Source organism: Clarias gariepinus, chromosome 7, assembly GCF_024256425.1.
Source record: "Clarias gariepinus isolate MV-2021 ecotype Netherlands chromosome 7, CGAR_prim_01v2, whole genome shotgun sequence".
Classification (NCBI taxonomy): domain Eukaryota; kingdom Metazoa; phylum Chordata; class Actinopteri; order Siluriformes; family Clariidae; genus Clarias; species Clarias gariepinus.
In genome coordinates this window covers 2,057,501-2,080,338 of record NC_071106.1, presented here as the reverse complement: position 1 = coordinate 2,080,338, position 22,838 = coordinate 2,057,501, and the positions used below count along the sequence as shown (strand labels likewise).

The 22,838-nt window shown below is 43.1% G+C and overlaps 1 protein-coding gene across 3 annotated transcripts; it reads right to left on the bottom strand.

The window, feature by feature from the left end:
- Positions 1-257: 257 nt before the first annotated feature.
- Positions 258-20,808, bottom strand: mapk6 (mitogen-activated protein kinase 6). Of its 3 annotated transcripts, none has more exons than XM_053500378.1 (7): positions 20,637-20,808; positions 9,467-10,519; positions 5,037-5,181; positions 4,793-4,957; positions 4,485-4,686; positions 2,992-3,613; positions 258-2,771 (listed from the first exon to the last, which is right to left on the bottom strand). In XM_053500378.1, exons 2-7 carry the CDS (start codon positions 10,019-10,021, stop codon positions 2,421-2,423), a joined length of 2,040 nt encoding a protein of 679 aa, XP_053356353.1. In that variant the 5' UTR covers positions 10,022-10,519; positions 20,637-20,808; the 3' UTR covers positions 258-2,420. The 3 variants fall into 3 exon arrangements, with proteins under 3 accessions (XP_053356353.1, XP_053356355.1, XP_053356356.1); XM_053500380.1 differs by lacking the exon at positions 20,637-20,808 and adding an exon at positions 12,834-12,949; XM_053500381.1 differs by lacking the exons at positions 258-2,771; positions 2,992-3,613; positions 4,485-4,686; positions 4,793-4,957 and having other exon boundaries at positions 5,032-5,181.
- Between the last annotated feature and the right edge of the window lie 2,030 nt (positions 20,809-22,838).

The window sequence follows — 22,838 nt, the reverse complement described above, 5'->3', positions numbered from 1 at the left end:
ACTTCTACGTTTTTACATATTTCTATTTTTGCTTTTATATAAACAATTTGTTAGAACAATAAACTAAATATATATTTATTTATTAATATTGTGAGAATGATAAAAAATATTGTAGATTTTTTTTAAAGTACATCAGTGTGTGTTGTGTGGGTGAGACGAATAAAATTTTTAATTTTTAATCTTCACATGAAAACCTTCAATATCGTGGTAGAGTTCCACAGGTGTGTGTGAGAAACAGAGCAGAAGCAGGAGGCGTGTAACTTCACCGGCCATTTTATTAGGTTTTATTTTACAGAGAACCAACGGAGTATCAGTTCATCAACCGAAAAACAAATAAAAAAACAATAATAATAATAATAATAATAATAATAAAAAGAGGAAAGAAGTCCACAGCTCTACTACATGCTCTAATAACCTTAAACCGTTATCATGCTCAGGTGGGAGGAAACAAAACCGGGGCGGGAAACCACCGGGACGCTTCAGCGCCACCTTCCACACACTCAGCGTCCATGCACACGCGCACACACACACACAGAGTTCTCACCGCACGGCTGTACAAAAAGAAAACGACACAAATTAAGACTTTCAGGAGCGCCGGGTCCGTACCGCCACCGCCGCGCCTCCACACCTCAGGGAAAAGAAAAGGAGGAGCGTCTGCTTACAAACAAACGCTGGAAAAACTTCAGTCCTTCACAAACCATGAGGATGCTCCAGTCACATGTATGTACACACACACACACACACAGACACACAGGGTGGAAGTTGAATGCCTCAGTCACCATTCAGGGTCACATAGAGAAATAACGAGGCTCTTAAAATAAATAGACGTCACTACTTACGGTTTAAAATAAATACATGATCTTAACACTTCACTACAGCAACAACGGAGAAGAAGCTAAAGAAAGAAAATAATCAGCCATGGGATGGGACGACACACACACACACACGCTCCGCATGTCTACAGTTACCTCTGAGGTAGATAACACACTTACGCTAACCGACGCTTTAAAATAAAATAAAATAAGAAGCGGCTGAGCTGCTGCCCTCAGGTCCGACTGAACACCCACGGCCCCGGGGGAGGAGGAGCGGAGGGGGAGGGGCTTGAGCTCGTAGGCAGTGAGAGTGAGGCGGGGTCAGGAAGAACATCCAAACATCTGGATCAATGTGGGGCAGGGGGGGCATCAACCTGCTACAAAATAAAAAGTAGCATTGTGTGTTGGGGGGCGGAGCTTTCAGTTCAATATATTTTAAAAGGAAAAAAATGAAGAAGGTATATCTGAAATTACATAAAAAAAAAAAAAAGGATTATATTACTTGGGTTTATAAAAGGTTATAGTTATAAATTCCAAAAAACAAGGATTTAAAAATTAAATATTTTTTTTACTAAAAGTTTAACATCGAGGGAAAAAATGGTTTAAAAAGGGAAAAAATTTTAAACAAAGTATTTTTTCAGACTTGATAATTAATGAACCGATAGCTGGAGGCTTTTCTAAAAAATATATACTGAATGGAAAATGTAAAAAAATTAAACACTGATCAAAATGTTGGAGTTTAAAAAAAGTCATTCATAATAAAACGCCTAAATAACAAAGTATATATTTATATAATATATATTTATATATTTAGTATCTAATAAGAAAAATTTAAGCTGAGGGAAAACTAAGTATAGTAACTTAAATAAGAAATGAAATAAATAATAAAATTAAATAATTATAATAAACTGAATTAAAAGACGGGGCGAGAGATGAAGCGTAGAGGAGGAAACCCAGGCTGAGCGACTTCTGCGTGTGAAAGACGAGGAATAAACATGTGATGTGGAGAGGAAGAGAGCGAGGGGATTGGGGGCGGAGCCAGACTTCACACCCAGGTGACCCCACCCCCCTCCGTCTCACAGTTAGTGCGGCGCTCCTTCCTCACTCAACTTTTTATTCATATATATTCATATATCTGTTTCTCTACTACTTCTCCAGCATGTGTGTGTGTGTGTGTGTGTGTGTCTACAGTACGCCGTGTGTGTGTGAACCGCGTGCCAGGCTCGCTTAGCTTTAACGTATCGATTTTTTTCCTCTTTAGTGAATCTGTTACAGTTATTTGTATCGAAATAACACACACACACACAACAGAAATACAGCTTGAAGACGAGCCGTGTGTGTGTGTGAAGTTCTGAAAATCTTCAAGTAAAATAACACACTTAAACATTAAAAAATAATAAAAAAATAAGGACAAGCCGAGCTCCTCGTGTGTGTGTGTGTGTGTGTGTTTCAGGGTTATACGACACATCACAGTGTTCAGTAACGCGTGTCTGGTGAAGAGAGAACCTCCGCTGCTGTGCGATTGGCCGGGGAGCCTAAGCCCCGCCCCCCTGCAGCCGCGCGCTGAACGCTGTGAGGCGAGGTGATAACCGTCTGGCCGCTGTGGGTTTAATTCAGGTGCTTGAGGATGCTGCTGTAGGTCTTGTGGACGATCTGCGGTGAACACCTGACGTGCGTCTGCAGGGATTTCTTGGCGTCGAAGCCGAGGGACTCGAGGACGATCTCGCCGTTGAGCCGGGGCACGGTCTCGTCTCTCGGGGGCTCGGCGTCCGGGGAGACGTCTGGGGAGCAGGGGACCGAGGGGTTCTCCTCGTCCTTCTTGCTGAAGAGCCGGTCCAGGTAGCTGGTGTAGCCTCCGCCGTACCCGCCGCCGTCCTTCTGCTCGTCCCAGCACGCCTCGTCGATCAGGCAGCTCTCGTTCCCGCTGCTCTCCCACGGGCACTGCTGCGCCAGGTTCACCTGAACACACACACACACACACACACACACACACACATAGGGAAACGTGAGGAAACAATAAAAAGGATCGATAAAAAAAGAGGAAGAAAAAAGTTAGAAAACTTAAAAAAAAAAATTAAAAGAAAGTGAAAGGAAGAATAATAATTATAATACAAAACATGAGTAGAAAGAGAAAGTGTACCGAGCTGAAACACAGGACTGTGTGTGTGTGCGTTACTACCTGACACTTCTCGTCCTTCTCCTGACTGGCCGACTTGCTGAGCTGAGACACGGAGCTGTGGATCTCGTTGAGTTCGTTCAGGAGGCCGATGTCGCTGCCCTCGGGCTGCAGGCTGAGGCGGATGGTGCCGGCGATGAAGGAGTCGAAGTCGAAGCCCTGCTGGTGCTGGTGGTGCTTCTCCTTGTCCAGCTGGGCCTTCACCAGGCCGTTCTTCTCGCACTTGCTCTTGCTCTTGCGGTCGGCCGCGCGCTCTTTGCTCTGCTGCTCCTTCCAGTTGGAGAGGTCGATGATGAGTTTGGGCTCGTAGTAGTGGTTCACCTCGCTCTCCCTCCAGATCAGGTTGTCCAGGTAGGACTGCGATGCCGCCTTGTAGTTGCAGGTGTGGCCGCACTCCAGCTCGCAGTACTTGTTCTCGTGGTGGACGTCGTCGTCGTGGCGCGGGCCCAGGTCGAACGGCTGCTCGTCCAGGAACTTCTCGCTCTCGGCGTCGGCGTACTTGCGCGGGTCCAGCTGCGCCTCCTCGTCGTCCGTGATGTCGGACAGGGCGCGCGGGTCGCGCTGCACCTCCTCTGCCTCGCTCTGCAGGGGCCACTCGGGCTCCGACAGCTGACTCTCGTGGTACCTGAGAGAGAGAGAGAGAGAGACCTGCACGTCAGACACACCCACACGCTCAGCACAAAACACAGGACCACCCCGAGTGTGTACTCATGTGTGTCTGTGACAGAAATACAGCAGCAGTGTGCAAGTAAGAGAGGAAGAACACTGTGTGTGTGGTGCTGTTACAGGAATTATAAAGAACAGATACGAGTCACCAGTATCACATAGACACACACACACTGAAAGGGAGAGAGAGAGAGGAAAAAAGAAAGTGAAGAAGAGAGGCTAAGATAGAAAGAGACAGACAGACAACCGGAACATAGAGAAGGAGGAGACAGGCGGGGAGAGAGAGACCGACGGGGAAGAGAGAGACAGACAGACAGACAGACGGGGGGGAGAGAGAGACAGACAGACAGACAGACAGACGGGGAGGAGAGAGAGACAGACAGACAGACAGACAGACGGGGAGGAGAGAGAGACAGACAGACAGACGGGGAGGAGAGAGAGACAGACAGACAGACGGGGAGGAGAGAGAGACAGACAGACAGGGAGGAGAGAGAGACAGACAGACGGGGGGAGAGAGAGACAGACGGGTGGGGGATGGGGAGACAGACGGGTGGGGGATGGGGAGACAGACGGGGGGGGGGGGGAGAGAGAGACAGACGGGGGAGAGGGACAGACCGACGGGGGGGGACAGACAGACAGGGAGACGGACGGGAGAGGAAGCTAACAGTTGTGTATTATGATATCAGTGAGTTGGTGAAGTGATCATTTTAAACACACACACATCTAACATTCTGCTAATTAACAGGAGCAACGACTCAGAACTCGTTACAGGAGACCAGACCGAGAGAGTCTGAAACCTGTGCGTGTGTGCGCGTGTGTGTGTGTGTTACCTGTCCCAGTTGTAGATGTGGCTGTGGCTCTCGTCCATGAGCAGGATGTCGTCCACCTCGTCCTCGATGTGGAAGGGGTGAGAGGACACCGGCTCGTCCATGGGGAACGAGTACACGCTCATGTAGGGGTGAGCCAGCGCCTCCTCCGCCGTCAGACGGTCCATGGGGTTAAAGGTCAAGATCTTCTCCAGGAAGTCCAGAGCTGTGAGCGGAGCAGGTTACGTTAGATTATAGCGTGACGGAGCGTTTCATTACTGGCATTGGTGTGTGTGTGTGTGTGTGTGTGTGTGTGTGTGAAGAGCACTGACCCTCGGCGCTGACCCCCGGCATCAGTTTAGTGAGCGGAGTGTGTGGTACGGACATGTCGTTTTTAATAAACACTGGGATGACGCTCTGCAGCTCCTGTCTGTCCTCCTCGTGGATCACCGGGATCGACTCCAGGATCAGCTGCATCTGCTCCAGCTCATGAGCACCTACACACACACACACACACACACACATGTCAGGGCAAATCTAAAGAGATGTAATAAAGAAATAAGGAAAGAATCTAACCTGCAAAGAGTGTTTTTCCTGTGAGCATCTCGGCGAAGATGCAGCCGGCGGCCCACATGTCGATGGCTTTAGTGTAGTTATTAGGGGAGAGAAGAAGACGAGGGGAACGGTACCACTTCGTCACCAGACCTTCTGACAGGTGACCCTGAGAGAGAGAAATTTATAATATAATCAACGTTTTATAACTGCTTTGGCAACCATGTAATATTTTTTGTTAACATTCATGCCAATAAAGCACTGAACTGAGAGAGAGAGAGAGAGAGAGAGAGAGAGAATGTGTGATAAAGAACTAGTGCACTTTGGCAGGAAACACAAGAGAGAGAGAGAAAGAGAAGGTGATAGCAAAACAAAGACGAGAAAGAGAGACAGAAAGTGAGTCAGAGAGAAAGAAGTGATAGCAAAACAAAGAACAGAGAGAGAGAGAGAGAGAGAGAAATGGAGCAGGACAGGCTAGTCACGTAAGCAACAGGTCACATTACCCAACATCAGAGTGATTTAGTTTCTCTCTCACACACACACACACACACACACACACACACACACACACACACACACACACACTCCTCTCTCTCTCTCTCTCATGCTGGTCAAACTGCCCTGAACGCAGTGCTGATGTGCCCGTTTCCACATGAGGGCTATTTCTGTCTCCTTCAGTGTGGCGTTAAAATCACTGGTGCACTTTTCAACACACACACACACACCGAACGAACGTCACGCTGCGTTACCCGTGTGCTTGAACCTCAGCTTCCCCTTAAGTTAACATACCACTCGAATCACCATGTCATTAATACGCACGAAGTATCATTATACGCATCTCAAGTATCATCATACGTTACTCAATGACGTCTGGTTTAAAACAGTATTGAAACACGCTACGCAAATAAACGGAATTCATAATTACTGAGTTATTAAAGTACCCCCCCACACCCCTCCTCCAAAATTATATCATATACACACGATGTAATCCTTTACCAAACCGTTCTCACTAGCAGCTTACGTTAAAACCTCTCTGTTAATCGTCGCTTAGATTTAAATGGAAAAATAAATAAATAAATGTGCAGACTGGAATTTATCTAACGTGCTAGCGTAACGTTAGGCTAAGCAGCTGCTAATCAGGTGAATGTTTTTTTCCGCAAATGTCTATGGATTGTATCCAATGTTAATAAACAGGAAACATTTTTGCCGCGCTAAATGGTGAAGCACTCTTTTCATTGAGGAAGGGGGCGGGGCTCAGAGGGAATACAGAAAAGTTTTCAAATGGCTACACGACGATAACTCGATCTACTCCTAGACCTGATTTACATATGCAAATATCATGATTTACATACAGAAATGAGGTCGTTTGGGATAAATGTCAAATAAGGGCATTATGTTTTCACAGATTTTCACAAATTTCACACTCTTTCAACACACACACACTTGTTCTTTAACAACGTTATGAATAATGAAACGTCAGCTCAGGCAGGACGGGCGAGGCGAGGCGTGACTCAGAGGCACTTTTACCCCCCCAAACACAGTTTACACACACTTTCCACTCTGGACTTTCTCTTTTTTTTTCCTACACCAGTAGAGGAACATTCCTGGGAACAGAGACATCATGTCTGTGTGTGTGTGTGTCTGCGTCAGAGTTAGATTAAAGGGACGATCTGTGTGTGTGTTTTAATGTCTTATTCACACAAGTGACCTTTAATAGATTAAACATTAGCATCAGATGAGGAAACTCTAAAGGTTCTGATCTGAATTGTTTGTTCTAGTTTCCATTAGGTAGTAGAAGATCCTGTGGGAGGGGCTTCTTACGCTGTGGAGCCTTTGAACATGGGTATAGTTTGGGAGGAGCTTCGTGAACAGAATGATCACATGTTAACGAAGCTCCTCCCAAACTATATCCATGTTCAAAAGCTCCACAGTGTCTATAGAGCGATGCGACGCGAGTATATTAGTAAAATTTATATTTGATGTACTGAACAGATTGTTTGTAAATATTTTTATTGCAAAATCTCTCAGAAAGTTACTTTTACATCTTGCACATAATCTTGTGGTGCTCTCTAACCCCATTCACACACTGGGAGGCGGCACAGTGTCCTGTGTGGGAGGAGCTTACGAATTAATTAGTAAATCTGATTAGGAACGGAAACAAAATGTAAATAAGAAAATCTAATCAGGATTTTTATAAATAGCAAAAAGATTAATCGTAATATCATAACGCTGACCCCTGATGGTCCCTATTATTGGTGTGCTTTAAACAAACGTCGTAGTCATGACAACAGACCGTACTGACAACACAGTACTAACTGACACTGTGATGGAATTTGACACAAACCTTTCTGAGACGTTCTGTACATTATGCTATTGTTTTGAACAATAAAAATGTGGAACAGTGATATAAGAGTGCTGTGATCTACTGCATCATGATGGGTCTTATGAAAGATCAAAGGTGAGTGTTTTTAAATAAACTGAGAAGTGATACAGTCATTTACAACCGTAAGACGAGACGGCACATAAATGATAAGAGACCAGTCGCTTTTATTTAGTCATTTAACTCTAGAAAATAATATTATAAACTAGCTTTTCAATTGTCTATTTTTATAAACACTGTTTAACATATTAAATATAAAAATTATGAAGTTTGATTTATTTATTCTTTTTTAAAGTATGTTTCCCTTTTCCTAGTTAACACTGAATTAGAGGAAGAAGAAAAATAAAATAAAGGTTATATAAAGGATGACTGTGCAGAAACTGTGTTTACAAAAAAAAAAAAAAAAACACGTCCTAGAAACGCAGGATTATTTTTGTCATATGAAAACAGGTTGAGCGTGATTGTTGTCCCCACACACACACACAGTATTTCCTCGAGATGTCAGCGATGTACCTGGAAAGGACATAGTGTCACTGACCTTGTGAGTCATTATTCATTTGCGCGCACACACACACCACTTACTGACAGATGTACACCTGCACACTCAGCTACTCTCTCCCCTTAACACCACACCTGTTAGAGTTAGAGGTAAAGACCTGAGTCAGACAGAGGGGGGAGGGGGGGGGACGCCATCGCTCACGGCTCTGTGTCCCGTCTGTCTGTCTGACTGAATGATTGTCTCCTAATCACTGTGTGTGAACCTCTTTTTCACCTTTTCTCCATTTGGTGTCTTTTCCTGTTTGTTTTTCCATCGGTCTCACCGTATGTCTCTACACACACACACACACACTTCTCTCCCCCAAACCCGACCACTTCACCATCACTCACTCACTATCTGTAAAACCAAAAGGACTCGGCAGTTGTTAACCCCCCCCCGCTCTCTCTCCCTGTCTCTCTCCTTTACAGCCTTCACGTCGTTTTTTGCTCTCCGTTCTCTGTGTTGTTGGACTTTCGGGTGCCCCCCGTCCAGGGGTCGCCACAAAGGACCGTCCGATCCTCACAACAACGTGGCACAGGTTTTACGGGGTTTGGATTTAGATTTGGGGTTTGGTCCACCAATTAACCAAGTCTATCTCTCTGTATAAAGTGTATCCTTTATTCTGAGTAACGTGTGTGTGTGTGTGCGTGTGCGCGCGTGTGTGCGCTCAGTATAAATCCTAACCCGACCTGTTCTATTGTACAAAAACTACAAGTATAAAACTCTCCATGGGCCAAACGTATTTTAAAAACAGGTCACGTGTGAGTTCAACAGAGAATTCACCTCAGGTGTGTATCCACCACAGTCTGGAAGTCTTTTCACTACCAAATCATCGTGTGTGTGTGTGTGTGTGTGTGTGTGTGTGAGTGAGAGTGAAGGAGAACTATTCATAGACACACTACATAAATAGCACCTCGTTCCTCCCTCCATAAACACACGGCCTCCGTGCTCAGGAGTGTGAGTGTGTGAGTGAGTGCGTGTGTGTGTGTGCAAGCAGCGGAGCTGGAAAAACGTGAGTGAATCACGAGTATGTGTGTGTGTGATATGAAAGAGATGTGATGAGTAATCAAAGCGCCATGTGAGCGTTTCGCCGAAACAGCCGGTGGAAACAGAGTTCACTGGAAGGGGGGAGGGAGTGTGTGTGTGTGTGTGTGTGTGTGTGCGAAAATTAAACGGCCACCGTGCTGTAGTCTATAGTCTGCGGCGGGATTAGTCACAGCGCCGCTGAATAAACAACGACAACGTCGTCTGATCAACATCACACACTCCACAAGGAAGAAAACGCAGACACCCAGACACGACGTCGGCTTAAAATAACCCAAACAAACAAACCAAACCAACACTTCCTGTCATTCTGTCGCTCGTTTCCAGCGCCGGGGGGCTCACAGGAAGTGACCTCACACACAGTTCACTTCCTGTTTCACACCTGCGGCACCTGACTGACAGACAGGAAAATCTAACCGTGACCGTCACACTCATCTTCTCACACACATACACACACACACTTTTCTGATATAAACGCTAGTCGCGCCTCACCTTGTGCGAGTAGTGCGGGTCCATGATGCGCGCCAGGCCGAAGTCCCCGATCTTCAGCACCAGGTCCTCGGTGTTGACGAACAGGTTGGCGGGTTTGAGGTCTCTGTGCAGGACGTTGGCCGAGTGGATGTACTTGAGTCCGCGCAGCAGCTGGTAGACGAACAGACGGGCGTGCTCCTCGGAGAGCGGGCCCTGCTCCAGCACGCTGCACAGGTCCGTCTCCACGTACTCCTGCACGATGTACACCGAGTTCACTTCGGTCAGCGAGCCGGCGTCCTCGCTCAGCTGCCGCCCGCTCGGCCCCAGCGTCTCGAACACGCGCACGATGTTGTCGTGGTCGAGCCGGCGGATGATCTTGATCTCTCGCAACGCGTGCTTGACGCTCTGCGCGTCCGTCAGGACGATCTTCTTCACGGCCACGCGCTTGTCGCAGTCCCGGTCCACCGCCGAGAACACCAGGCCGTTCCCGCCGAAACCCAGCGGCTTCAGGTCCATGTAGCGCGGGCCCAGGTCGAACCCGTGGATGTTCATCAGGCTCTCGAATTTCTCTGCCATTTTTTTTTTTACTTCCGATTCTCTCGGACGCCGGTTTTAAGCACCTTAAAAATAAGAACCTTCCAGGTAAGGAGAAATGAAAAACGGCGATTCCTTGTGGTGTGTGTAAATAAGGATGTGGGGGGCGGGGTTTACTCCAGTACTGGCAGACAGTGTAACGGAATGATCAGTGCTGAAACACGGGTGTGAAGGCGAGTCGCGGCAGCAGCAGCAGCATCCTCACAGCACCGACGACACGCCCAGTGTACGACTGGTCCTGAGCGGCAGCAGCATGACGATCCTAATGAACTGAGCACCGTGCAGTCTGAGGGGCGGGGTTAGGTGGGTTGAGGTGAGGGGGTGGGAGGAGGGGGGGGTTGAGGAAGATGGGGGATGAGGAATACGAGGAGGAGCACGAGGTCGGCCCGGCTTAGCACAAACGCTCTCCCTCAGTGATCGGGTGGCTCCAGCTCACCGCAGTCGCAATCGAAGCTATCCTCCATTTTACTGCTGGGTTTCCTGCAAACACACACACACACAGTCGTATCATACAATCACACAAGGAAGAGTCTGTAGCTGCCATTATTTATGATCACTGATGCTCGGTACACATGACATCATACTGCATACATGATTACCAAAAACATCAGATGGTGAAGTAAGGTGAGTCACCAGCCAATCAAAACACAGGAAGGTGAGTCAGCGGTAACCAATCACGGCACAGGGGGCGGGGTTAAGATTAACACTTTAAACATCGGCTTTTGTAATGAAAATAATAATAATTAAATGTCTGAGAGACTAAACACAATCTGTTCTTCATTTAGGTGTAAGTCCTGGTGAACATCACTCACTCAAAAGTAAAGGAACACACACAGAGCGCTGAACTTCTGGGGTATAAACACTGGGGCTCGTGTCACCGCGAGCGGAGGAGGAGTGTACAGAGTGAGTGTGTGTGCGTTTGTGTGTGTACGACGCCACCCTGGAGTCTGACGTCAGCATGATACCCAACCCTGAGAGACACACCGTCACCTGGAGAGCATTACACAACGGACTTCTAGGAACGGAACCGTTTGTGAAACCTGAAGGACGTGAAACACTCACACACTCACTCACACACACACACATGCACTTCCTTACTCTGGTACATTACAGTTAGGAAACAAATCATCACTTCTGCACCCACAAGGAGGAGAAAAAACCCACACACACAAACAGTCAGTAAACACTCTACGCAAATGGAATGTGTGTTAAAAAAAAAAAAAAAAGAGTTTTAACTGGAGATTTTTACTTTTAGTGTTGAGACACAACATACTGTCACACACACACACCCAGGTGTGTTACTTCACTTCAGGTAATATTCTACATCTCAGCTGAAGGACTTTCCAACACTCGCTTAAGTCAGTGAGCTCCCTCAAAACAACCCCTATCTCAAACACCCTCTCATCCCCCAATCACCCACCCTTCCACACCCATCCTCCAACACCCACTCTCACCCCCTGGCAGAGGTCCAGCGTGGGCAGGGACATCTAACCTCAGTATTACATTAGACAGAACTCCTCACCAGCGCAGCTCTTCTAACAGCCTGGGGTTTAATGTCAAGTGTGTGAACTCACCCTGTTCCTCTTTTAAGGACAGGGACACACACAGAGACACATGCACACCCAGTCTTTACACAATTTATCCCTGTCTGCTATTGTGTGTGTAAGAGTGAGAGACAAGTGATGTGTGTGTGTGTTCATCAGCATATGACGAGTGAGTGTGAAAGTGTGTGTCAGTCAGTGAGTCAATATGAGTGTGTCAGTGAGTAAGAGACAAGCAAGGTGTGTGTGTGAGAAAGTAGATATTACAAAGACTTTGTGTGGTGTGTGAGTTTGAGAAAGGACATGTGCGAGTGTGTGTATATAGAGTGCTGCAGGGTGAGACTACTTTGTGAACTAAACTCCAGGAGAATAAGACACCAGTAATGTTCTCTGTCCCTGACACACACACACACACACCCTTTAAACAGGCTAAAACACACCAACACACACACACCGAGCATCCTGTCTGGAGTGTTAATCTGAGACCCCACGTGTTACCTGTCTCGCGCTGTGGTACACCTGTATCACGTGACACCGCGTGACGTGTTAGAGGCGCTAATAATCAACACTCTCCCCGTTCATAATGTTGACTAACACAACTTATAGTTTTATACATCCAAACAACCTACAAACAACCTTACAGAAGAAAAAAACAACCACTATAAGTCATCAAGCTCGTGTGACAATAAACACGACGGTTTAACTTGGGTACATGTTTAATAAAGCAGTTTATGAGAGTTCGTTTTAGCCGCATCCGCTACACAACCCATCCGTATTCAGACACCCCACGCGGATTGGTTGGTTCAAAACGTCCTTTATAGAGCCGAACGGAAAATTGAACTCCTAGCCAATCAGAACGCATGAGGTGAGCCGGAACTAACCAATCACCGCGCAGGAGGCGGGACTTGTCCTAAAGTGGATGGGAATCTACGGTTTATCTTATCTAGAAAGCTTCTATAGCGTTAAATATTTGCTGGTACAAACACTAAACTGTGTGAATGAAGTACTAAAACCGATATGATGTTAAAAACGGATGTAAACAGACGCCAATCGCCTCAAATTCGGCGCTGAGAGAGCGTCTCGCGCGTCGAAACAAAGGAGCCCGTTGTTAACGGACGGATGCTAACAGAGCTAGCCCGACGTTTCACCGAGCGATTCGTGTATATTTAAGGGAAACAACACGGATTTAAAAATGTTTATAACGGATCCTTCATGGTTTATGGTGTGTAATAATGTGAATAATGATGACTTACTGTTCCTCCTCCTGACATTAGAGGGATTTTCCTGTGGAACCGAGCGCGCGCGCCGTGTCCGCTCCTTCCCCCTCTGTGTCTGAGCGCCATTCACACTGCAGCGAGGGAGGGGGGAGGGGGGTTAGTTGGGCGGGGGCGGGGCCAACGCGGCGGTCTTTCACGCGCACGGGGCGTGACTATGCCTCCTACGTCACACGACTGCCGGAAGTGAAATCCCTCATTCATTAAAGTCAGGAAGTGATTTTTTTTTTTTTTCACAGAAGTCATTAAAAAAAATTGGAGTAATGAATAAAGATGAAAAATAAACAACGAAAAAAATGAGAGTCAAATAAAGTCAAAAACATTAAAGTAGCAATAATAAACTAATATACACTGATGAGCCATTAGATTATAATAATAATAATAATAATAATATCCTTACTATAACGAGCATTAACCTTTCCATCAATTTGATCCTAACTAGATCTTCTATTTGAATCAGAAGAAGCGTCTACGTGTTTAAATCATGAACATCCCACGAGAGCTGCAGTTTTGGAATTGCTCAAAGACGGTCCTCTAGACATCACAATTTGTCCCTTGTCAAAGTCACTCAAATCCTTACCTTTCCCTATTTTCTCTGCATCTAACACATCAACTTCAGGAATAAAAGGTTTACTTGTGGCCTAATATATCCCACCCACTTCCAGTCACCACTGTAACAAGATATTGTAACTGTAGCTATGGGCATCAGGGCCAAATTGTGGTGTCTGGACAACTGGCTCAAGCTACACTGTGCTGCCTATCTATGTGTGCACATATCATATCTACTGATTTTTCCGCATGTTTAACTGAAATGATTCAGATCATCAACATTTTATTATTACACAAAGTTTAAAATGATGCCCCTGTGTGAAAAAAAGTTATTGCCATAACAACCCAATAACTGGTTGTGCCACGCTTGGTCTTTAAGATAACTGACAGTGTGTCTTTCACATCACTGTGGAGAAATTTTGGCCCTCTCTTCTTTGCAGAATTGTTTTAATGTATATTTAATCAAGCATTTTTGTAAACAGATTTGCCTGAGGTAAAGGGGCAGATCTGGGGGACTCATGGACGTAGAGTATTATGGTGAACTGGTATGTTTAGATGCTGTCTTCCTCACTCTCATTCATCACTCAGGTTTGTTAAAGTATTTATATATATACTTTTTTTTCTTCTATATTTCTATATTTTGTCATATTTTTATAATGCCCTTATTTGTACAGTTTATTTTACTAGTTCAATTTATTTTTCTTTAGTATTTCTTTTTATTCTTTTTATTTATTTTTAACGTATAAGTTTTTATTTTTTTAAGGTCACTGGCGGTCGTATAAGCATTTCACTGCATATCGTACTGTGTATGACTGTGTATGTGACAGATAAAATTTAAATTTGACGGTGAGGTGATTATGATGGTCGCTTTACATTCCAGTTCCCCCTCATGTCTGTGTTTCCTTCTGGCTCCTCCCTTTTAGTTATGATGTCATAGTTAGTCCTGCCGGAGTCTCTGCTTGCACTCTACAGTTAATATACATTCACATTATACACTGTGTGACTGTGACCATACCTAACTGCCATCTCTCCTCTTCTTCTCTTCCCTCCCCTCTTTCTCTTTCCTCTCTCCCCCTTTTACTCTTTCTCTCTCTCTGTCGAGCTATACATGTCTCTCCTGAGCTACCAGTGATCCAGACCCCCTCTGCTCTCTGGAACTGTCTGACTCGTCCTTGTGTCCTGCTTCTGGTTGGAGATCTCATCACATGATCGCTGATCATTTTGATTTATACACATTCACATTTCATACACACTTAAATAATTCTTTAGATTGTGTAAAGCTGCTTAGCGACAATGTCACTTGTTAAAAGCGCTGTACAAATAAAATTGAATTGAATTGCTTTAATACAGCCACATTGGAGGGTTTAAACTGTTCATGCCACAGCATCTCAAACATATTTAAGTCTGGACTTTAACTAGGCCACTCAAAAACCTTTATTTTATTTCTCTTCAACCATTCAGAGTTGGACGTGTTGGCATGTTTTCGGATCGTGGTCCTGCTGCTTTAAGTCAAGTGCGCCTGATCTTGAGGTGACGAGTACAAAATGTATGGTTCCACCAGTTATGTCAAGTCACCTAGGCCCTGATTCGACCATCACAGTACCACCACCATGTGTGACTGTTGGTATGATGTTATTCTCATAAAAGGCTTTTTCCCCTAATGAATCACATTATAACTTAAAAACTGTCTTTTTTATTTACTCGGGTTAACTTAGTGTAACAAACAACAGCATGTGTTTGATGATCTGAATCATTTAAGTGACAAATACACAAAAAACCCTGTTCTTTTTCTGACCTACAGTATTTCCGGGCTTGTGCTGTACCAATATTCATATTTCTAATGCCAGTAAAGCACCTTGAATCTTAAATCAGTCACTTTGTGTGTGTGTGTGTGTGTGTCACACCTATACTGACTGGTACTTTTGTATTTTCAATGCGTTTCTGGGAAAGGATGTGTAAAGTACCAATGTCTAAAACCCACACTCTATTGAGATGTGTCACTTCCTGTCACTTTGTGTCACTTCCTGTAAGTGCTGAGAAAGTCTTTAGTGAATTATTTCGATATTATTACATGCTTGTCAACTTCCCTTTCCCCGGTTTTTTATGTACAAATTCGTTTTCATACATAGAGTAAATGAATATATCTGTTTTTCAGGATCATACGTATAGAAACGTACAGCATGTGTGACTCCAAAATACAGACATGATCACAAAACAGATACGTACAGTACAGACATGTGATCACAAACGAGACATATTTATTTAATGGTCCTATTTTGTGGTAACACGTATCTATTTTACGTTCCCACGTATCTATTTTACAATCCCACGTATCTATTTTACGATCACACGTATCTATTTTACTGTCCCACGTATCTATTTTACGGTCACACGTATCTATTTCACGGTCCCACGTATCTATTTCATGGTCCCACCTATCTATTTTACGTTCCCACGTATCTATTTTATGGTCACACGTATCTATTTTGTCATTACACGTATCTATTTTGTCATTACACGTATCTATTTTGTCATTACACGTATCTATTTCGTGGTTACACGTATCTATTTTATGGTCCCACGTATCTATTTTACGGTCCCACCTATCTATTTTACGTTTCCACGTATCTATTTTACGGTCACACGTATCTATTTTACAGTCCCACGTATATATTTTACGGTCCCACGTATCTATTTTACGTTCCCACGTATCTATTTTACGGTCCCACGTATCTATTTTACAATCACACGTATCTATTTTACAGTCTCATGTATGTATTTTTTACGGTCCAACATATCTATTTTACGGTCCCACGTATCTATTTTACATTCCTACGTATCTATTTTACGATCTCACGTATCTATTTTACGATCCCACCTATCTATTTTATGGTCCCACGTATCTATTTTATGGTCCCACGTATCTATTTTATGGTCACACGTATCTATTTTGTCATTACACGTATCTATTTTGTGGTCCCACGTATCTATTTTAAGGTCACACGTATCTATTTTGTGGTCACACGTATCTATTTTACGGTCACACGTATCTATTTTACATTCCTACGTATCTATTTTACGTTCCCACGTATCTATTTTATGGTCCCACGTATCTATTTTATGGTCACACGTATCTATTTTACAGTCCTACGTATCTATTTTACGTTTTGATCTCACGTATCTATTTTACGGTCCCACCTATCTATTTTACGTTCCCACGTATCTATTTTATGGTCACACGTATCTATTTTACAGTCCCACGTATCTATTTTGTCATTACACGTTTCTATTTTGTGGTTACACGTATCTATTTTGTCATTACACGTATCTATTTTGTCATTACACGTATCTATTTTGTGGTTACACGTATCTATTTTATGGTCCCACGTATCTATTTTAAGGTCACACGTATCTATTTTGTGGTCACACGTATCTATTTTACGGTCACACGTATCTATTTTACGATCACACGTATCTATTTTGCGTTCCCACGTATCTATTTTACGGTCACACGTATCTATTTTACGATGTCACGTATCTATTTTACGATCTCACGTATCTATTTTACAGTCCCACGTATCTATTTTGTCATTACACGTTTCTATTTTGTGGTTTCACGTATCTATTTTGTCATTACACGTATCTATTTTGTCACTACACGTATCTATTTTGTGGTCACACGTATCTATTTTACATTCCCACGTATCTATTTTTTGTTCCCACGTATCTATTTTATGGTCCCACGTATCTATTTTATGGTCACACGTATCTATTTTGTCATTACACGTATCTATTTTGTGGTTACACGTATCTATTTTATGGTCCCACGTATCTATTTTTTTGGTCACACGTATCTATTTTACGATGTCACGTATCTATTTTACGATCTCACGTATCTATTTTACAGTCCCACGTATCTATTTTATGGTCCCACGTATCTATTTTTTTGGTCACACGTATCTATTTTACGATGTCACGTATCTATTTTACGATCTCACGTATCTATTTTACAGTCCCACGTATCTATTTTGTCATTACATGTTTCTATTTTGTGGTTACACGTATCTATTTTGTCATTACACGTATCTATTTTGTCATTACACGTATCTATTTTGTGGTTACACGTATCTATTTTATGGTCCCACGTATCTATTTTAAGGTCACACGTATCTATTTTGTGGTCACACGTATCTATTTTACGGTCACACGTATCTATTTTACGATCTCACGTATCTATTTTACGGTCCCACCTATCTATTTTACGTTCCCACGTATCTATTTTACAGTCCCACGTATCTATTTTGTCATTACATGTTTCTATTTTGTGGTTACACGTATCTATTTTGTCATTACACGTATCTATTTTGTCATTACACGTATCTATTTTGTGGTTACACGTATCTATTTTACGGTCCCACGTATCTATTTTACGGTCACACGTATCTATTTTATGGTCACACGTATCTATTTTATGGTCACACGTATCTATTTTACGGTCCCACGTATCTATTTTACGGTCACACGTATCTATTTTATGGTCACACGTATCTATTTTGTGGACACACGTATCTATTTTATGGTCCCACGTATCTATTTTAAGGTCACACGTATCTATTTTGTGGTCACACGTATCTATTTTACGGTCACACGTATCTATTTTGTGGACACACGTATCTATTTTATGGTCACACATATCTATTTTACGGTCACAATTTATGATTAGACAGGTCTACTTTACAAACAGACACATTTATTTTATAATCCCCTGTGGCTATATATAAATTCTGCAATAACTCTTATGTATTTTTCAATTTATTTAGGCTGCAGTTTGATTTTTTACACTTTTACTCCACTGTGTGATTAGTTTTTTGCTTGTAGGATCATAGAAAATACTTGTCACACCAATTTGTCTACCAGTGCATCATCTTAAAAAAAACTGTCCACTGGCTAGAAAAATTGTTCTAGCCAGGAATTTTGGTAAAGTATTAACATTAAGTTTATGAACCTTCTAATAAGCATTTTGTAAAATATCGTTTTTACTCAGTATTTGTTTTAGTATTTATTTTACTATTTTACACGTTTGTATTTTAAAATCTAAATGTCTATTTCTAAGTAAAAATAGTTTATGATTACGCATATAAAATATAAAATTACATATTTCTATTTTACAAACAGACATATCTATTTTGTCGTCCCATGTGGCCATATATATATATTAATTTTGCAATCTATGCAATTTATGTAGGCCGCAGTTTGATTTTTTTTAATAATTTTTTTTTAGCATCCTTCTACTTCACTGATTGTTTGCAGGATCACAGGAAAATACTTTCCACCTGAAAAAGTATCATCTTTAAAAAAAATGCCCAAAAACTGTTTTAGTCAGAAATTTTGGGAAAGTATTAACATTAATTTGATGAACTTTATAGTAATCCCACTGAAAGGTAACATGTATTAACCCAATAAGCACTTTCTGAAATATCATTTTCTCTCACTATTTGCTCTCCTAATCGGCTTGTTCAGACTGTCTCGGGGGTTGCGGGTGGTTTTCCGGAGGTTGATTTGGGCTGCCCGTCGCACCATTGGCACTGAAAATAAGTTACATAACAGTAATGAAGTCTGACGAGCATTGTCTTATCTCTGCTTCTCTCAGACGTCACTGAGTGAACGATTTTCCACCCGAGGCAGTAAACGGCTGTCGGAATGTTCCATAATCTGTGGTTTACATAATCTGGAGCTGATTATCACGGTTCAGTGGAGGAAGCCCCACACACTCACACACACACACACACACAGGGACACACACAGGGACTCAGGGACTCACTAATTACTTTATATTTAATTTGAAATTGTTTATGCCGTTCCCTAACTGTATACACACGCATGTGTTTACGCGCAGCACTTTGTGCTCAGCCAATCAGAACGCAGCGTAAATCTAAAGCGCAATCTAGGTTGAGAAACATGAGCTGATAAAACTTTTATTGTTCCGAAAATGATAAAACTTTATGTCTAGAATTGAGGATGCAATAAGGAAATCTAACTTTAAAACTCAGCGCTAACGTTTAATATCTTTCTCTGTCTAACTACTCTATACATTAAAGAATTAAATACAACAATGTGGGCAGCGTCACACATAATTAGCTACACTGCTAGCTAGCTTTAGAGATAGCAACTACAGTTAAATATTAACAACTGCACTAATCTAATCACAACACTCGATCACGTTCGGAGCAAAGTGTTACTAGCGTGCTAACTGTGTTTTTGCAACGTGTGTTTACCAGTTATTGAATTCTGTGATTAGCTAACATGTTCAAATGATAGCTCTTAGCGAGATAGTAAGGCTAGCTTCCCAAGTAGTGATAATGAATACATTATAAATTCATGTTCAATAAACAGCTAGCGCCTTGGGGACCTCTAGCTAAGATGGATTGTTACATCAGGATCATTAAGGTTGGCTTGAACATTCCATGGCAAATCTTTAGCTAGTTAGTTACTTATAAATTCAACAATGCAAACTTTAACAATGCAATCATCTAGCTAGTTTTGTATGATTGGCTAACAAATTCTAACAAGCGCTAGCTAGTAAAGTAAATATTCATCATATAAATAATCTAAGCTAGCTAGATGTTTATTATTGGTTAACAAAGTTCAATGAGAGCTAGCTAGTTAAACTCAATAGTTGATTGTATACATAGTCTTAGCTAGCTAGCATGGGTTTAGCTAGCGTCCTGCACTGATCGAGCGTTATTATTATTGAAATTATGTAATTGCAAGATAATCTGAACGAGCCGTGCATTCCTAACATGTGTTTAAGGATTTTTTTCTTTACTTTGGATTAGTTGTATAGCAATTACTTGACACTTATGTAAGCAATTATAGTTGATAATAATAATAATAATGATAATAATAATAATAATAAAGGTCATTATAGTTCATGGCTCTGTAATCTCTCTAATGCGTGTACAGTTTGTTCTCTTGTCCATGCCAGCGTAAGTCGGATCAAACACCCCTGATGCCCATAATGCCCTGCTGCAGAGGGGTGGAGTGGGGGGTGGGGGTGATGTCAGGTGATATGTGTGTGTGTGTGTGTGTGTCTAACAGTTCACCTGTCCTGCAAGTGTGTCTATGTAATAAGAAATAATAATTCCCTACAAACGTCACCTGTCACCTGCACTGTTCAGCCGTGTGTGTGTGTGCGTGTGTGTGTGTGTGTGAGTGTGTGTGTCCGTGTCTTACCAGGTCTGAAAGAGTCAAGTGTCCCCTCACGCTTCATGTTCTGTGTTTAATCCATAAAAAGTCCAAAATGTTCAGAGTCAATATCCAACGTGTTCTTTAGGAAAGGAAGTCCAGTACAAGTGTTCAGTTCAGTATGTTCATGCGTGTGTGTGTGTGTGTGTGTGTGTGTGTAGGAGTGCTGTTACTGAGACGAGGCTCCATGCCGGGTTAAATATAGGCCATGAGGGAAAGGGGAGGAGATCTGACTGTGTATGGCCCTGTCCTATTACAGACCTCTACACACACACACACACACACACACACACACAAAGTCTGCTTAAAGTAAAATGGACATGGCATCTTAAGACAATGTGTCTCTTGAGAACATTTACTAATTCACCTTAGCTACAAATATCAGGTTATATAAATATGCATAAATATGCAAATTAGACACGCCCACAAACACACGCCTTCCCTATTAAACCAACCCACTAATAAACTAACGTTCGTTAATCACTTCAGAGTTAAATACTGTATACTACACCCTCTGTCCGAACATCTGTGTACATCTGTCTGTCTGCACATCTGTCTGCCTGTCTCTCTGTCTACACATCTGTCTCTCTGTTTCTCTGTCGGCACATCTGTCTGCCTGTCTGTCTACACATCTGTCTCTCTGTTTCTCTGTCGGCACATCTGTCTGCCTGTCTGTCTACACATCTGTCTGCCTGTCTGTCTACACATCTGTCTGTCTGTCTGTGTGAACATCTGTCTGTCTACATGCACAACTGTCTGTGTGCACATCTGTCTGTCTACACATCTGTCTGCCTGTCTGTCTACACATCTGTCTGCCTGTCTGTCTGTCTGTGTAAGCATCTGTCTGTCTACATGCACAACTGTCTGTCTACACATCTGTCTGCCTGTCTGTCTACACATCTGTCTGTCTACACATCTGTCTGTCTGTGTGAACATCTGTTTGTCTACACGCACAACTGTCTGTCTGCACGTGTGTCTGTCTGTTTGTCTGTCTGTGTAAACATCTGTCTGTCTGTCTGTGTGAACATCTGTCTGTCTACATGCACAACTGTCTGTGTGCACATCTGTCTGTCTGTCTGTCTGTGTGAGCATCTGTCTGTCTACATGCACAACTGTCTGTGTGCACATCTGTCTGTCTACACATCTGTCTGCCTGTCTGTCTACACATCTGTCTGTCTGTCTGTGTGAACATCTGTCTGTCTACATGCACAACTGTCTGTGTGCACATCTGTCTGTCTACACATCTGTCTGCCTGTCTGTCTACACATCTGTCTGTCTGTCTGTGTGAACATTTGTCTGTCTACATGCACAACTGTCTTGTGCACATCTGTCTGTCTACACATCTGTCTGCCTGTCTGTCTACACATCTGTCTGTCTGTCTGTCTGTCTGTCTGTGTAAGCATCTGTCTGTCTACATGCACAACTGTCTGTCGGCACATCTGTCTGCCTGTCTGTCTACACATCTGTCTGTCTGTCTGTGTGCACATCTGTCTGTCTACATGCACACCTGTCTGTGTGCACATCTGTCTGTCTACACATCTGTCTGCCTGTCTGTCTACACATCTGTCTGCCTGTCTGTCTACACATCTGTTTGTCTGTCTGTGTGAACATCTGTCTGTCTACATGCACAACTGTCTGTGTGCACATCTGTCTGCCTGTCTGTCTACACATCTGTCTGTCTACACATCTGTCTGTCTGTGTGAACATCTGTCTGTCTACACGCACAACTGTCTGTCTGCACGTGTGTCTGTCTGTTTGTCTGTCTGTGTAAACATCTGTCTGTCTGTCTGTGTGAACATTTGTCTGTCTACATGTACAACTGTGTGTGCACATCTGTCTGTCTGCACATCTGTCTGTGTGCACATCTGTCTGTCTACATGCACAACTGTCTGTGTGCACATCTGTCTGTCTACACATCTGTCTGCCTGTCTGTCTACACATCTGTCTGTCTGTCTGTGTGAACATTTGTCTGTCTACATGCACAACTGTCTGTGTGCACATCTGTCTGTCTACACATCTGTCTGTGTGAACATCTGTCTGTCTACATGCACACCTGTCTGTGTGCACATCTGTCTGTCTACACATCTGTCTGCCTGTCTGTCTACACATCTGTTTGTCTGTCTGTGTGAACATCTGTCTGTCTACATGCACAACTGTCTGTGTGCACATCTGTCTGTCTGCACATGGGTG

What these genes read in the sequence shown, in the direction of transcription:
- mapk6 (XM_053500378.1), bottom strand. Translation starts at nt 10,021, where the DNA reads ATGGCAGAGAAATTCGAGAGCCTGATGAACATCCACGGGTTCGACCTG. An exon ending in GCCGGGGGTCAGCGCCGAGG is followed by an intron (nt 4,687 to 4,792) that starts GTCAGTGCTCTT and finishes CTCCGCTCACAG; the next exon opens with CTCTGGACTTCCTGGAGAAG. An exon ending in CACATCTACAACTGGGACAG is followed by an intron (nt 3,614 to 4,484) that starts GTAACACACACA and finishes TCTCTCTCTCAG; the next exon opens with GTACCACGAGAGTCAGCTGT.